The 16,272-nt window shown below is 40.6% G+C and overlaps 2 protein-coding genes across 3 annotated transcripts in view; one reads left to right on the forward strand and one right to left on the reverse strand.

Moving 5' to 3' along the window:
- Positions 1-286: 286 nt before the first annotated feature.
- Positions 287-14,270, reverse strand: RSRC2 (arginine and serine rich coiled-coil 2). Of its 2 annotated transcripts, none has more exons than XM_058851102.1 (10): positions 14,136-14,270; positions 11,481-11,637; positions 10,896-10,939; positions 8,113-8,303; positions 7,039-7,182; positions 3,601-3,723; positions 3,425-3,504; positions 2,624-2,856; positions 1,268-1,357; positions 287-948 (listed from the first exon to the last, which is right to left on the reverse strand). In XM_058851102.1, the coding sequence occupies exons 1-10, from the start codon at positions 14,139-14,141 to the stop codon at positions 769-771; spliced, it is 1,248 nt and encodes a 415-aa protein (XP_058707085.1). In that variant the 5' UTR covers positions 14,142-14,270; the 3' UTR covers positions 287-768. The 2 variants fall into 2 exon arrangements, with proteins under 2 accessions (XP_058707085.1, XP_058707086.1); XM_058851103.1 differs by lacking the exon at positions 14,136-14,270 and adding an exon at positions 9,915-9,991 and having other exon boundaries at positions 8,113-8,325; positions 11,481-11,578.
- An 854-nt stretch (positions 14,271-15,124) lies between these two features.
- KNTC1 (kinetochore associated 1) overlaps positions 15,125-16,272 on the forward strand; it is a 30,618-nt gene continuing 29,470 nt past the window's right edge. The window contains exons 1-3 of the mRNA XM_058851632.1: positions 15,125-15,250; positions 15,356-15,476; positions 15,872-15,987. Of these exons, the coding sequence (XP_058707615.1) occupies positions 15,125-15,250; positions 15,356-15,476; positions 15,872-15,987 (363 nt within the window). The remainder of the gene's footprint in view (positions 15,251-15,355; positions 15,477-15,871; positions 15,988-16,272) is intronic.

Here is a 16,272-nt window from a genome sequence, read left to right on the forward strand (position 1 = left end):
TCTTGTACTCACAATGGAGGACGCGCTCGTGCCTCCAGAACAGGCACCGCTCCCGGTTTTGGAGTTTTTCTTCCTCTTCTGAGAAGGGGTGAGCGGTGGAGAGAGATGGGGCGGCAGCAGCGTGCAATACAAGAGCATTAGATATAGGGCGTCTGCAGCAAGCCCCTCACTGCAATATTTTACGCAAATCCTACTTCAAAAGAACCAAAGCAAAACCTCCTTAAGTTTTCCCTTCTCTTAACTGGCTTATGGGAGTTTAGCTCAAAAGACAAATTACTATGTGACCTTAGAGAAAAAAAATGTCTTTATTATTAACCAGTATTTTTGCACTGGATTATGTGCCTATTGGCCCAGACTGCTAAATAACATCTACACAATGTTTCTTTCATGTTTCAAGAATTGAAAATAACTGTACAAGGTTAAAGTACAAAAGTACACAAGACAGTGGACACGAAATATCCATGTATGAGATCATCCCATCTGCTGCTTGGTTTGAAAAGTAGAACTTTAACTAAAAAATACTGTCCTCCTCTAGTTCTGTCAAGTTTAATGGAAGTGGGTATAACCTGATTACAACACTAACACCAGTATCACTAATCTGATATTTACAAAAAAAATTGTATTTTTCAATAAATTAAAGTCAATGCAACACCCATGCAAGCTAGAATGCCAGCTTTTTGGTGAACAAGGACCCAACATGTGAACAAGAACCTTCCACAGTCCCAAACTTCAAAAACAGCCTTTTGTTTTGTTTTGTTTTTTCATTTTTCAAACTGCATCCATTCCTCGCATGGAAGATGTGAAGCCCAATCCCATTCCTCTTTGCGTGTGAGTCTGTGATCTCGCCATTTCATACTGTGCATCCAGATTTCTGAACACCTCCTCCTGCTGCTTCAGTGTTTTGTAACTCTCCTCATCCACGGAACTGCAGCCAGCTTCATCCTCGCTCTGGAAACACAACACAAACATCAGCTCTGGTCAAATGAGGTTCACAAATTCTTACAAGAGTAAGGATTCAAGCATTTGGGTTTATTGCTGCAACATTCTAGTGCAGATTTTCTCTGTCAATAAACACACAGGCTCTCACCCAGTTGCTTTTTGAATTAAATTCAAGTTTAGATGCTGCTTCTGAACCTCCTAAATACTTAAAAGCTCTTAACTACATCAGGTCAACTTAAAATCTTTACTGGCAAAGGTACACTAAAATAAGAAGTGAAATCATTATCCTGCAATTAATAAACTTAATTACATATTCAGAATTCTTTACCTTAATGCCCATCAGTTTTCTGAATTTGACATTTTGGTCCTTGTTTCCAAAATTTAGTTTTTCCCATATTTCTGCAGATTGTGATTTATCCTGTTCAGATTTAAAAAAAAAAAAAAAAAAAAAAGAAAAAGATGTGTCACCTTTTTACGTAAGATTCCATTAATAGCACAATAGAGCAGCAAGCAAAGGAACAGCGCTAAAGACAAACCCATTCTGTACCAGAGCTGGAAGTAAAATGTTTCCAAGTCTGGCACTCCTCCTTCAGCATCCTCACAGGAGCTCTTTGTGAGGGAAGCCTACCTAACTCTGGTGTTCAAAACACAGGTATGTTCCTTCTTTTGCTATTTCCAAAGGTCTGGAAGCCTGGTTGGAATTCAGGCTTGAAGTAAATTATGGAAAAACAAATTCGTTTATTGCAATTATCAGTACACAGCACAATTCAGGAAGAACTGCCTGGAGAGCACTCAGGGTTCTCCTGCCCTCCCTTTTGTCTGCCACCATTGCCATGGGAACTGGCTTGTTTTCCACATCTTATGGAACAGTCTGTAAAGGTAAGGCAGCTTGTTGTGTAACTGCTGCAAGATGGAAACCAGCCTAACAAAACAATTCTATACCACAGTAACAAGAGACAAAAATACAATTATAAAACTAGCCCTTTTTCCCCACAGTATCAGCAGACAAAAGCTCTACTCGAATCCAGCAACTTTCTGAAAAAGCAACTGCCACAGGCGCCTTCCTTAGTTCATTAATTACAAAGGCATTTGACACAGCACAAAAGCCTGAAGGCTTATTTGTATTTATGACTTTAGTTAAGATTAATATTACATTACTCTGCTCCTGCAAAGTTACCAGCAAGATCGACAGACTTGTCTTTGCAATTTGCAATTGGAAGAAAGGACACAACCACCACAGGAGAAATCTCTACAGTCCCAGAAAGGAGAGGTTATATATACACTCCATACCTTAGCCATCCTTCCCAGTAAAGGGAGACCATCTGGATTTGATGTTTAGTTCCAAATTGTAGGTAAACTCACAAAAATAGCACTAATATCCAACTATACCTCTGAAGCTTTATGACATTTGGGGGTTTCCTTGAGTCTTGTGTCACAACTGTTTATCACTGAAGGACTAATTATCCTAATCCTTTCACTCCTATATCACAGAATATTCTGATTTGGAAGGGACCCACAAAGATCATCAAAGTCCAACTCTTAGTTTTACTGAAGCTTTACTTCAGGCTGATATTAAAACCTGCTAAGAGCTATGAAAGCTGGAAATAACACTCATCAGCATCTTTAAACCGAGTGCAAGATATTCCCAAACCAAGTTCATGAAGGTAAGAAAATCCAACATTACCCCTTCCTTTTTGCCTTGCCAAAGCATCTTCCGCTTTTTCTCTTGCTCAGCAAATTTCATGGGGTTCACTGCTGCTGGGTTGTAATAGCTGGGCACAGCTATGCCAGTCTCTGCCAGTGCCTTGGCCTGGAGCGCTGCCATCTGAGCTGCCATGGCAATCTGAGGGGTCACTTGTGTCCCTGACGCCAGCAGAGCCGCGACATTGATGACGGAGCCTCCCGTGGCTGCAGCCGCTGAGGAACAAAGGGAACTTGCTAGAAAGAACTTCTGATTTTGGGAAACAACCCCAACACACGCACAAAACCCAACCACCAACCTGCCCCAGAACCAAGCAAAAAAGCCAAACCCCTCAAACACTTCGCTTCAATAGAAGTTGGAAGTGTGCAGATAACAAATGCATTATAAAATACATATGATTTCTCAACTAAAGAACAAGTATGTCTCCAGTAGTTTTAGCAAATGAGAACCAGAAATTAAACTAATGCACCTTGTGGTTCTAAATACCCCTGAGCAAGTAGCAGCCCAATGGCCATCATGAAATAATTTATCAGCCCAACATACAGCATTTTTCTTGTACACTCAGTAAGTAATACAAAACCCCAATCATTTTTGATGGGATTTTTCTTTTCGTATTTTTAGTTTTGTTTTTTTTAACATTTCCTAGTTGTTGTTTCTTATTAACAGTTACATACAGACAACCTGCCCAACAGTTGGAAAAGACTGCAAGTCTCCTGTAACATAAGCCTATCTATCTTCCACTCATACTATTGCTCAGGAATTAATCTAATACACATGCACTACCTGCAGCCATTTCCTGTTGCTTCTGTTTTTCAACCATTTCCTTCTCTCTCTGTTCTTGCAATTTCTTTGCTCTTTCCAGCCTAGAGGTACATGAAAACAAAAACATTTAGGCATGCAAAATCAATATCAGGAGGTTATTAATGTCAGGTATCATTAAAATCATCACAGTTTCTGACCTTCTGGCTAAGGCTTCCTGTGCATCCATAGCTGTGTTTCGTCCCCGGAAAGGCGGTGGGCTCGGACTCCGGCTATGGCTCCTGCTGAACCTTCGGGGCTTTTCAATTCTTTTCTTTCTCTCTCTGTAACCAAATTTAACACTTGCTAAAACAGTGAAGGTACACATGCAGCTTAATATTTCATAAAGTATTTGATTACAGCGTTGAAAATATGCTTTATGATTAATTTGGAGCTCTCAAGAAGAGCTTTCAGAGTCTATACTGCAACAGTCGTCTTGTAAGAACACAGAGCTAAAACTGAAGATTTCCAGCTGTAACAGAATGTGCAATTCTGGTATTCATTTACCCTCTCATACTCAAGTGTTCAGAACAAACAGATCTGCTCTACAGATTCTAAATCCTAAGAAAAATCATCTAACTTCTGGTAAAAATTGCAAGAGAACTTGAATGAATCAAGCTACAAGAATATTTTAAAACCATAAGAGACTTCAAAGCACTGTAATCATGTTAATAAAGAGCATTTTGAAGAGGCCAAATTTAAGAAGTGGAACAGTACTTCAGGAAATTACTATTACGCTTCCCTCTGTATCCTCTTCCCTAAACGTGCTTTGAGGGAGTCTACTAAACTGAACATGTGATTTGCCTTGGGTTTCTCTTGGGAAGAGAACTCTGAAGCACGAATTACCTTGAGCCTGACCATCTGAAAAGAACCCAGTTAATATGTATTTTTAAGCAAAATACCAAAACATTCAGTTCATCTCTTCCTCACTTCGCCCCACCTCCTTCCAAGCAGGACTCATTCTTAGGACACCTGTATCTAATCCCATCTAAACAAGAGCTACTCAAAATACATATACGGGGTAGTATTAGCAGCAGTTCTCCGTGCCAGGATCATCAATATCTACAGTACAAGAGATAAGGGTTTCTCCCAGTTTAAGCCTCTGACACTGGTGTTTCAAACAAAGAAGTCACAGACACTGGAAGTGCTCAACAAAGCTTAATTTACAGAAGATATCACACTTTTCCCAGATTTGCCATAACCGTAAGTTGAGATGCACAAAGGTGTTTCTATATTTTTTTAACTTATATGTTATTACCACCCATTTGGGGCAACAGCTAACTGGGGATAATGGCTAACTTGACAACAGCCATTTTCCATGGCATTCAGATATTCTATTTCTTCTGTTTGCAACCTGAGCAGCATCTACAAACATCACAAAAGATCCTTGTTTACATGACAAATCTGGTAGAATACAAAGGAGGCAAGACTTATCTTTTCAGAGAAGATGACAAGATGCAGATTCAGGCACTGGGAAGTGACAGATCTGCATTCCTGAGATAAGATGTAATGCATGTTTCAAAGATACCTTCATTTTTCCCGTGCTGACTATTGTTGTTTGGTCTTGTCTTTGGTCTGTGATGCTTTATTGCACTGGTAAACATCAAGGAAATAAATATTTGAGCTTTTGTATTAAGTATTTCCATTTGAAACAAGCAGCTGGTGTCATGTTTTCCACCTAGCATTTAATCAGAGCCACACCACTAAAGAACTGCCAGGAGGTTCTAGGCACTCGCAAACCAAAAGATTGGTTTAAACGCCGATGAGGTCAGATCACCTGAAAATCTGAGCCTGAGATTATGCAAAGAACCATCAAGAGAAGGTCAAGCTCTGCTATTCAAATTATTCTGTCACAGCCTGCTCACTGTAACACAACAAAAAGTTCATGTCAGGAATGAGGGAATTACTTTCACAGGTGAGTTTTAATAGGGTAGACTTCCACATCACGTTTATCTGGCTTGTTGTGCAGTCTGCCTTAAGGACTGCTTTTAAGTCACCTCTTTTTCCAGGCTTTGTCTGAACCCTACTTGATGAAGTGTTCTAGATCCAGATAAAAAAGATTTACGCCTCACTGACTTCCATTCTCTGGGATTTGTGAGACACAAACAGTACTTAAAAGAAAAGGATTCTTGCACTCTGTCCACCAGCATCCCACAAAGCCTGTTTCCAGTTGGAGAAATTCCTAAGCTATGACTATCCCTTGCTCCTTACTTTTTCTTCCCACATCTGATGTTTCAGGCAATTTGAATTCCACTGTAGAAGCCAAAACTTATTCTGGGACACAAAGTTTTCATGCAGCCATTACACACAATGTTCAAACTGACTTTTGAAACAGAGCACATTGTCTACACTAACTGGAAAAAATGGGGAGCTGAAACCTTGCACAACATACTGAATGTAGCTTAAATACCATTTAATGCAAGTAACATGTACCAACTGCAGACCCAGCTCTACTCACCCCAGCTCAATGTTTGGTAGAAAGTGCATGTCAAAAATGTGACACAAACCACGTAATTCAACTACTTCTTCAGAAAGGTAAGTCTTCTGAACAGTTTCACAAGGGATGTTGTAGCATTACACGAGTGTGATTGCTAAGACTCCAATGTTCCACTGTAATGCTGAGTAGTCATAACCAGTCACAGAACAATTTAAAATATTCTGGTGAAAACACTATTAAGAGAACTGGACAGTCAACACTTTCTTGCAGCTCTGCAGGGACACTGATTTTCATTCAAACTACTTTCAACAAAACATCTGTAGCAGTCATTAAGTTGTATTTCAGCTTCACCACTGAGAAAATCCTACAGGGCATTAAGAATGCAAAGATGATACAGAGAGACTACACCAAAATACTGAGTGCATTATCAGTATTGAAAAACATTAACTTCTGTATAGTGATGAAAATGGCAACTCCAGCATATCCCAGGTGAGGTATGGAATCTCAGCTCTGTCAAACAGACCCAGACCAAGCCAGTACGTGTCTAGATCAAGTGCTTCTAGAATTTAAGGAAGAAATCAAAGCACTCAGGGAGAAAAATTAATGTGATAAATATTCTCAAGCTGAACTTGACAAACAGGAGCTGGTAATCACTAACACTGAAGAGTACATTCATATCAGATATAATTCATCTGAACCAAAATTTACCTTAACACCACACCAACTGCCACTTCACAGAAAAATTAAGTTAACTTTGTGGAGCTGATAAGAATTAGCTTCTGATCTGTGTATGTGCTCTGACAGCCATTCCGCGTTAAACTTTCCTTTTATCATATGTACATAAACTGAAGGGATAAATATGCCAACCATACTACTATTGTATCAAACACAGGAAAGGGTCACCTGTCTCTTACTCTTCAGCTCTTCCCACTTAAGAACTATTGCTAACAAGAAGTCACACTATGAAAAGCCAAGAGCCTGAGACACTTCAGCTGCCTAGGACAAATGTTTTAAGACCAAGCAAACCACTCAGTCCTGAACCCACTCAGTACAACTGAGAAAAAGCCAAACACATTTAACTGCACTGAACAGACATTAACTGGCAAACCCACCACAGAACGTCCAACCAAACATCGCCACATGTATGGAACATAACACTTACCTGCTTCTGCTCCTAGTTCTGCTTTTACTCCTACTTCTATGTCTGTGTCTAGATCTTGATCTAGAGCGAGATCGGATCCGTCGCTTCCTCTCTCTGCTGCGGGATCGGGATTTTTTCCTATCACGACTTCTACTACGATGACGTCTGAAACACACGCCGCGAATTCTTACACATATTCTTGTGCAGTTCAAATGCAGTTTGTACTTAAGGACTTGCACAGGGGTTCATCACCACAGGGCAAAATGCATCAGGCAGGGTGGGGAGACTGCAAACTATACATGGAAATGTTCATGCCTTGAACAGATTAAGCTGTAGGTCTAAGGGATGAAATGGGAAAGGAACCAAACGCCATCACCAGCCACAACAGAACGGCACAGTTTCTATAAATAGCTATACTCATCAACACTGCATTTTTTAGTTGTTCACTAAAGTGTTCATCTCAAAATAAATACAAAGCCCAACTAATCTAATCCAGGAGTCTTAAATCCAAGGCAACACAACCCTGCTCCTCTCCATGGTATTCCAAGACTTTTGGGAAGAGGTGCCCAAGCTCCAGCTTGTGAGTCACATCCAGTCCCTCAGCCTGTCATTAGCCAAAGCTTGTTCCTTTCTACCCTGTTTTTCGCACATCCCTCAGCTACAAAGGGAGAAGTTCTGCTTGCCCCAGGCAATTTTCCTGCCCTCAGAATATGCTGGGTGGGCTACCAAGCAAGGATTGGCTAGCACACCCTCTGAGGAAGCTCATGATTCAGGAGGTAAAGAGCCATACCACTGTAAGGTACATCTGCTTTCCTGTCACTGACAATAAGGTACATTTAATATTTTCTGTAACAATTATAAACATGAGTGACATCCCTATATGAAGCCTTAGTGCTATTTTGTACTTTTATTTTGAAGCAATCTGCAAAATACTATCCACAAATGCACTGCCCAGTGAGAACTGAAACATGCAACATAAACTGATGCTTTACACTATGTCAGGAATGGAACTCAGCTGTATTTCAGAACTCTACAATAATTCCAAACATGGCTTTTGGAAATGCACTCACGCAATAATCACATGCAACAACTTACCTTTCCCGAGACCTGGATCTGGAATGACTCCTCCCTCTGGATGACTTTCTCTCTTTGCGTTTATGCCTCTCCTCACCATTTTCAGATGAATTTAGGCTCTCTCTTCCCTTGTCAGAAGAATGCTCTTTGTCATTGTGGTCTTCAGATTTGTGCTTCTTGGAGGACTTCTCTTTGGATTCATGTCTTCTTGCCTGTTTTAAGAAGAAGTTGGTTCTTTCAGGAAAATAGTGCAACAAAGAGAGTTAGTATGGGTATCAGAAGATAAAAATGCTAAGTTGTGATGCAACATTAGTAACCTTAGGAGTGTGACTCAATCGTGAGCCACAGCTGCTTTACCTAATGCCACCAACTACCCAAAGTTGCAAATGCACACTATAATTTTTTTCCCCTTTTCCCTCCTCCCACTGTATAGAAAGGATTTTTAAGGTATCCATCCAGGTATCTTTACAGTGCTTCCATATAAGACTCAAAGCATTGTAACAAAAAAACCTGTCGTTTTTAGTTACTGTCACTATTCCAAGGACTTAAGTACCTATCTTAAAGAACCTGTCAATTTAAGAATAGGCATATATAGAAATACAGTTGCAGTGACTATTTAATATTTGGCTGAGCCTTCCATGTAGAAAGTTACTAAAATCCACACGTAGTTCCAGATAAACTATTTTGCCTTTAGAACCAAAAAACCTTCTAGTCATCATTAGGTAAGTATTTTCTAGAGCAAAACTCTCTTCAGTAACTTCCAACAGTTTTTACAAAGAAAAGTGGTAATTTACAAGGCTGATATCCCATTTTTAGTATTTCAAATGAACATGCATCACTCAGACTTCCCACAGTAGTTTTAAATTACAGATATGCTGCTCCACTATACCGCAATTCCTTCCTGCAGTGCCTCTTAAAAAAAAAAAAAAAGATTCCTTTTTATAGCTGCAATGCCAAAAATATTTAGCAAGGTCAGGCCTGATTTTTGCCAGTGCTTTCCTTAGAGACTAAGTCGTGACATCAACACCCTTTCTTAATATATCCAGTGTGTTTTGAAACCTTTCTAGCACAAAAGCATAGCCCACTTAAGTCTTATGTTTGAATAATGTTCTGCTCAAGTCACAAACTAAGCATGATACATTCGTTTTAGATAAATCACAATTATTCAAAAGTTGTTGCTTTTTGCTTATCTACATCTATTAAATACTCATAAAACCTTTTCTTCCAACAGAACTCTCTTTCAAGTGAGTCTGGAGAAGATGCTGTAATTAGTTTATACCACTTGCAAAAGCCTAATTCTTTATTAATAGGTATCAATTTCTAAATATATTTTATTATTTCTCTTCAAGTAAACAAGAATAGTAGATGATTTTCCTGCTTCCACGGTATTTTATTCTTAACTCCTTTAATAATCAGTTGTTACATCTAAGGTTACCTGTACATTAGTTGTAAGTATATATATAAGTAATTGTTCTCACATACATACTAAGAAGAATTATTGATATTCAACATTTAGTCTAGACAGAGCTTAACCTTGCAAATGAATGACAACAGTACATCTAATGTGGGAGATCATTTCTCATCTGTTCACTCTGTGAAACTTAAAAGCTGCTAAATAAATCGTGTAAGATTAGATTCTAGAGCCTGGCAAAGCACTGGACTGGATTTTAAAAACCTTTTTTTTTTTTAATAATTAAAGAGTCTTAGAATTTTTTTTAATCACATCTTTCAGACACACACTAAGTAATAAAACCACCATTATATCCCATAACGGATTTAAGATATTTTTAAGGGAAATATGAGTTTGAATGACTAATAGTTACCTTATCATGAAGTAGGTTATAATTTTGCTATCTGAGTCTGCAGCGTCTTCAGTTCAGTCTCTTCGCGCATTAGCACGCTGAGTATGATTTATTATAGAAATGTTATCATGTGAGCTAAACAATATATTATTCAATTTCACAAAAACTCGCCTAGATTTTTCTTTCCTTTTTTTTCTTTTTCTTTTTAACAGAGCTTCCATTGGAATGGGGGAAGGAGAAGTTCCTGACCCAAGTTTGAGGTTAAAAGTGCTTTATCTGTCCCAGCCTATTGCCCCACACAGCTTAAGCTTCTTTATGACTATTTCGATGCTCCTGGTTTGCTTGTTTCAGCTCTTCTCTGGTGTGTGATTTTTAAGGCAATATTGATGCTGTCTCTTCTCACTCCCCTATATATTCACACACACACTTAGTCATTTATTTTAAGAGACAGCCCTCTGAAATTTTTGCTGCTACTGCCATGTTTCCAGCTGACTCAGCTTGTTTGTCAAGCTATGACAGCCATTACAATTAACGGATGCAATAAACAGAGCTCAGTCTGGTGGGGAATTATTTTTAATACACCTAAGTAGACAGGTATGCATTATTCAAAGTCCTGAACACTGGCCAGGAACAAAGCCACCCAAGGCTTTTGGGTAATGGAAGCTCTGTAAAAGTGATCAAGAACACCATTCTACTTCTCCACATGAACTCTCTCTTTTGGCTGTTTCCACAAAAATTTAAAAAAAAAAAATTAAAAAAAAGAAAAGAAAAAAAAAAGTTACTAGTTTCTGAAAGCATTTTCTATAAAACTATTACCTTGTCAACATGATGGCTGCAATCATGCTTCACTATGAAAGGCTCTCCATATCCATTTTTAAGCTTAAAGTTTTCAATTTCTTGTACTTACCATAAAGTCATTTATATAAGTTTACACATATGTGCATTACTACAAGATACTTTTTAAGATGTACAATTACCTAAACACTACAAAGTGTTAATTACCTCTTTGCTTCTGCTCCGGCTTCTGTGTTTTCTTCCTTCAGTATCTGGAGAAGAATACATTTACTGTCATTTACCAAGATAAATAAGAGATCACCTGGCTATAATCTTTCTAGCTTCTTTCAATTATTCCATCCCTTAAAGTCAAGATTTAAAAAACAAACAGCACTATTTGAGTATCTACTGCAGAAAGCAAACTCTGGCTGTTATCCTAGTGCTTTGCATTTATTTAAGCTCTGACAGAGAAAAAATAACCCACATCATACTCCAATCATGTTCTTCTGCCAGGTAACCTTATTCTTGTTACAACTATGCAAAAGTATCCCAGCTTATCTAATCAAAATGGAACAAAATAGGACACTTTCCTGTTTGGTGTGCCCTGACCATGTCCCCCCTTCCCCAATCCCCTCAATACTGGTAAGACCTTTTCCCCCAGCAGTTTGGATATTTAGAATACATCCCAAAAGTTAGTTGATCCATTTTCCCCCAATTCTAACAAGTTTCTACGGCTAAGCCTGTCTTTTTTTCCCAAAATTGCTTCTAAGAGATTTCAGCTCCACAAGCACCTTGCTTCCATCCAGGCCATACCTGACTTTCGTCTTCTTTCCCTTGACCGTGAACGTGATCTCGAATAATGATGCTTTGATGTTCTGGGAGAACTGGAGGCATCTGATTGTTCCTTTTTCTTCTCTCTTTCTGGAGAAGATTTTTCTGGGACTACTCCATCTCGTTCTGTATCACTACCCTGCACATGAAGACACCATTTTTAAGAAACAGAAGCTTAGGACTGAAAACAGAGAAAAAAAACCAACAATTTACCTCATGCTTCCTCTGAAGATACATCTGATTCTTTTTAACAAAGACAATGCTGTGTTCACCCCGTCCTTAGGCAATAGCTTTAGAGGCTTGTAGGGAACTGTGTAACTGCATTCAGATTAATTTTCTAAGATTCTAATAAGGAGAACTGATATAAAGTTCACATTTTGCTCTCTCACTACATTAAACTGTACTTTACTTTTTCCAAGTACTTCTGAGAGTATCAGTAACACTAAATTCTGAGGTAGAGTTTTCTCTAAGTTGTGTTTGTAGATCAATCACTTTTTAGCATGTCCAAGACCAGGATTACTTAAGGTCAGTGCTGTCCCAGCAGATCTGAGTGACCTGAAAAGTTTGGGCATTACTGAAGCACAGCACAAAATCCTGAGTGCTCTGAAGCATGGAGTGAACTTTGAAGGGAAATGCAGTAAGGTGCACTGTGTTAGGCTTAGACAGCTCACTCTGGAATGAGGAAACACCTCAACAATATCTCTGCAAAAATATTTATTTGTATGAGAGTACACACAGATCACTTACATCTGTTCCAAGATCACATTTTTACCAGATAATGAAAACCAAGATGTTCCCTCCACTCTTTCTAAACCTTGAGCTCGGACTGAATTCAAAGTTTGACTAAATTCAAACACTGATACTGTGAAATCAAGATACTCTGTGACCCAGTGTGTGAGAGGTAAATGACTACAACCAGTGTACGATGCTCTGAAAGGAGCAGAGTGAAAAAGCACACACTGAGAGGGTGAATGTGCTCTCATCAAAGATTTTACAGGTTCACTGCTCTTGTTCTGATCTCCTCTGTACCAGTCATAATCAAACCTTCTGAACAACGTGGGGCTGCAGAAGATGTCACTATATCATCCTTTGGCCCAGAACTGCTACTCAGGAAGACAATTTAATGTAGCAGTGGACTTGAACTCGCAGTTTTCCAGCTGCAAATGGCAGAACAGTTTGCAAACTGAACAAAACACGGGAAAAACCTTCAAAAGCTCATTTGAAAAAAAGCAGCTCCTTTTCCTTAAATCACAACAGATATTACAAATTGTCATTAATGTACTGTGTGCTAATGGCAGACTTTCCTCATGACATGCTGGAGGTAAACATTTGATTTATATTTCAGCTACTACTGTTTACATTTTGAAGTTACTTGAGAAAAATAAGTGTAAATTAGCTGAGATTTAAAACACAATATCCAAGTGAAACTGAGCCCGGTGCCACATTTTCCAAGGCTACCAATCTCATTATTTACACAGTGCTACTCATTACTGCCCTTGTGCTCTGCACCTGGGGGAAATCTCTGTGCTACAAAAAGCCCAGCAATTAAAAACCTGAAAGAATTCACTGAGTTTATTCTCAGTTCTCAGACTGGCCACAGGCTCAGTGTTACCTTGAATAAGCCCCTATACTTTAGAGGAAGTTATAAATATAGTAGCAGTATCTTTAATCTAAGTACAAAACCAAAGTACATAATTAAAATCCTTTTATAGAAAAATGTCATCTTACTCTTAATAGGGTAAGTTATATAACAAAAAAATTAAAAAAACAAACAAAAAAAAACTTTCTCCAGAAGTGTACAGTCCCTCTGTTCTGTTTCACCACTGTTCAAACTTTCAAGACAAGAACTTTAACTACCAGACTAGACTCCGCAAAAATTCTTAAAGTCAGCTCTGAAAAGTTTTATCACTTTCAAGCCCTGTTTGTTAGTTTTTTTTGAGTTTTTGGATTTTTTTACCCTCCAAACTATTGAAAAACTTTTGAAAAAAAATAACATCATATTAACTCCAATAACTCTTACTGATTCTTCAATCCATTTAGAAACAAAATGCCTTTGTACATTACCAAATAATGGAATTTTTCAGAGAAAATAAAGCTACACTTAGGCCCTGCCTGAACGTGAAGGACAGTGCTAACTACAGCAGAGACGTTTCCCATCGATTTTCACCATAAAAAGCAGGATGGTAGCAAATTATTCGAACGCAAAAAAGCCTGTGACCAAACACAAAAAAGAAGAGCAAAGAAAACGAGAAAAACAAAAATTTAACACGGCACAAGAACCATGTCGCTCCCCTCACAGGGAAGCTTCGCCCCACAGTCCCCCTAAGAAACGGCAATATGACCACAGCACTTCTTCCCAAAGCCATGAAACCACCAGGGCTCAGTGCTAGGGATTCTTCGCCTCTCTCCAAGCCCAGAGGAACGAAACAGAAACTTCTGGAGACGGGGATTGAAGCGGTGGGCGCAGCGCGGCCGCCCCTCCCAGAGCCCATCATGGCGCCGCAGCCCAAGGCGCGGCGGGCGCCATTTTGTGCCTCCGCGCACACGGCTCCCGACCCGGCCCTCCCCGGCTCTGCCCCCCACCAGCCCCTTCCCTGCCACCCCCGCCCCAAAACCCCGGCAGCGACCACCGCTCACCGCCATGACCGAGCGCCCGGACCGCCGCCCCTCAGCAACGTCCTCGCAGGGCTCGACCTCCGTCGGCTGCGCGGCCACAGCGATCGCGCGCGGCCCCGCCCGCCCTCACTGCGGGTGCCCGGATGTGGCGCTGGGGGGGGGCGTGGGGGAACGCGGTGCTTTGTGGGCTGGGGTGGGGCGTTCGCTTTCGCGGAGTTTGGCCGCCGCGGCGACCCGTTGAGCCTGTCCCGGCTCCCGCCAAATTGAAACCCAGGAGCCGCTGAGGGGGCGCGGTCAGGGGAGCCCGGTGCCCGAGGGCACGGGAGTGTCACCGGTGAGGGGATCGGGGGGTCCCCGAGGGCACGGGAGTGTCACCGGTGAGGGGATCGGGGGGTCCCCGAGGGCACGGGAGTGTCACCGGTGAGGGGATCGGGGGGTCCCTGAGGGCACGGGAGTGTCACCGGTGAGGGGATCGGGGGGTCCCTGAGGGCACGGGAGTGTCAACGGTGAGGGGATCGGGGAGACGATGTGAGCAGGGGTCCATCTGGAAATGGGGATGTCACCGGCGGCAGGGAGGGATGGGGGTCCCTATGAGCATTTGTCACCTCTGTCAGGGGCATTTGTTCCCTGGGGGCAGGGGAAGGAGGTCCCTGTGAGCAGGTGGTCCCTGTGGACAGGGGTTTGTTTCCAGTAGAGGGGATGAGGGTCCCTGAGGGCAGGGCATCGGTGTCGCTGTGAGCAGGGGGTGTTCACAGCATGGTGTGGAGGACTCTGGCTGTGAATTTAGTTGGCGAAATGTTTCCCCAAAGCTGCCTTCAACCGGGCAGGGATCCACACTGCTCACTTGGTTCTAAATACGCTGTTAATCTTTAAGAGTCTTCTTGTACAGCCCTTCCTCCTGTCACGGTGTCCCCATCCAGTGATAAAACAAATAACTTGTCTGTGGCCGTGTAACTTTTTAGAGCTGTCTGCTCTACAAGATGTTCCTGAAATGTTTATCCCAGGCAAAGATGTGGAACGATATCGAGCTCCTGCTGAACGATGACACCGGGCAGCTCCCTGTGGGGCTGGGACACGAGTGTGGCACTGCCTTATACCAGGTGGACACATTGCTGCAAATCACATCTTCAGAGAAGGTACAACCCATCAAAGCTGTGCTTTCGTTTTTCTTAATAATTACCTGGGCTTCTGTGTCGTGTTTTCTGAAGTGTTCCTGTGTGTAACAACTTTCCTCTTCCCAGGTCTCTGTGAACCCTCAGCTCCATGCACGCAGCTCCAGGGATGGCAGCATTATTGTTGTGGACAGATCTGTGGCACTTCTGGACAGCACTGGGCTGTCTCTTCTGATGAACATTCAGTTTGGTGAGTTCTTTCCTTTGGAATTCCAGTTGGCAAGTGAAAACTGTTATAAACTATTATTTTAAAATACCTAGGTTTGTACAGGAAACATAGCCAGTGTCTGACTAGCCTGTAAAGGGAAGCATTATAACTAGTGCCTAAGTAATAAAAAGTGATTTTGGTTTCTGAACACAATTAACTATTTCAGTACAATTTAATTAGAATATTTTCTAACTTTTCACTGAGGTGGGAATAATGGATACCAAAACCACTCCCTGTACACCTCTTCCTGTGTTTTATTTAGTCAGAATAACTTGTTTTGAAGAAATCTGGGACACTGTATTGTCCAGTTTGTGTGTTAATATTTATTCATTAAATCCAAACCTTAATATCTGACATTTTGCCATGAAACTTTTCAGATACTAACGTGGATGTAGTGGGTATGTGTCAAGACAAACAATTCCTTGTGGTTGGTGAGAGAAGTGGCAGTTTACATCTTATTCACATCCCATCAAAACAAACCTTGCTAACAAAGGTACAGTAATTTTTCTGTTTAATTTTGCTGAAAACATTTTTGTCTTAGACTTTCTTGAGGTTTTTTTAATCATTCTTCCAAATACCATAAGTATAAACATCATTGTCTTTTTGACCACATATTCTAACCAAACAGGTGAAATGGGCACTTCTGTTCCCATGAGTAATGAATAAGGAAAATCTGTTTAGGAATGACATGCATAAACAAGAACCTTCATAAAAAAAAAAAAGTTTGAAGTGATGGTCAATATTTCTTTTTTTTTTTTTTTTTTTTTTGTGAAATACA

This window comes from Poecile atricapillus, chromosome 16, assembly GCF_030490865.1.
Source record: "Poecile atricapillus isolate bPoeAtr1 chromosome 16, bPoeAtr1.hap1, whole genome shotgun sequence".
Lineage (NCBI taxonomy): Eukaryota > Metazoa > Chordata > Aves > Passeriformes > Paridae > Poecile > Poecile atricapillus.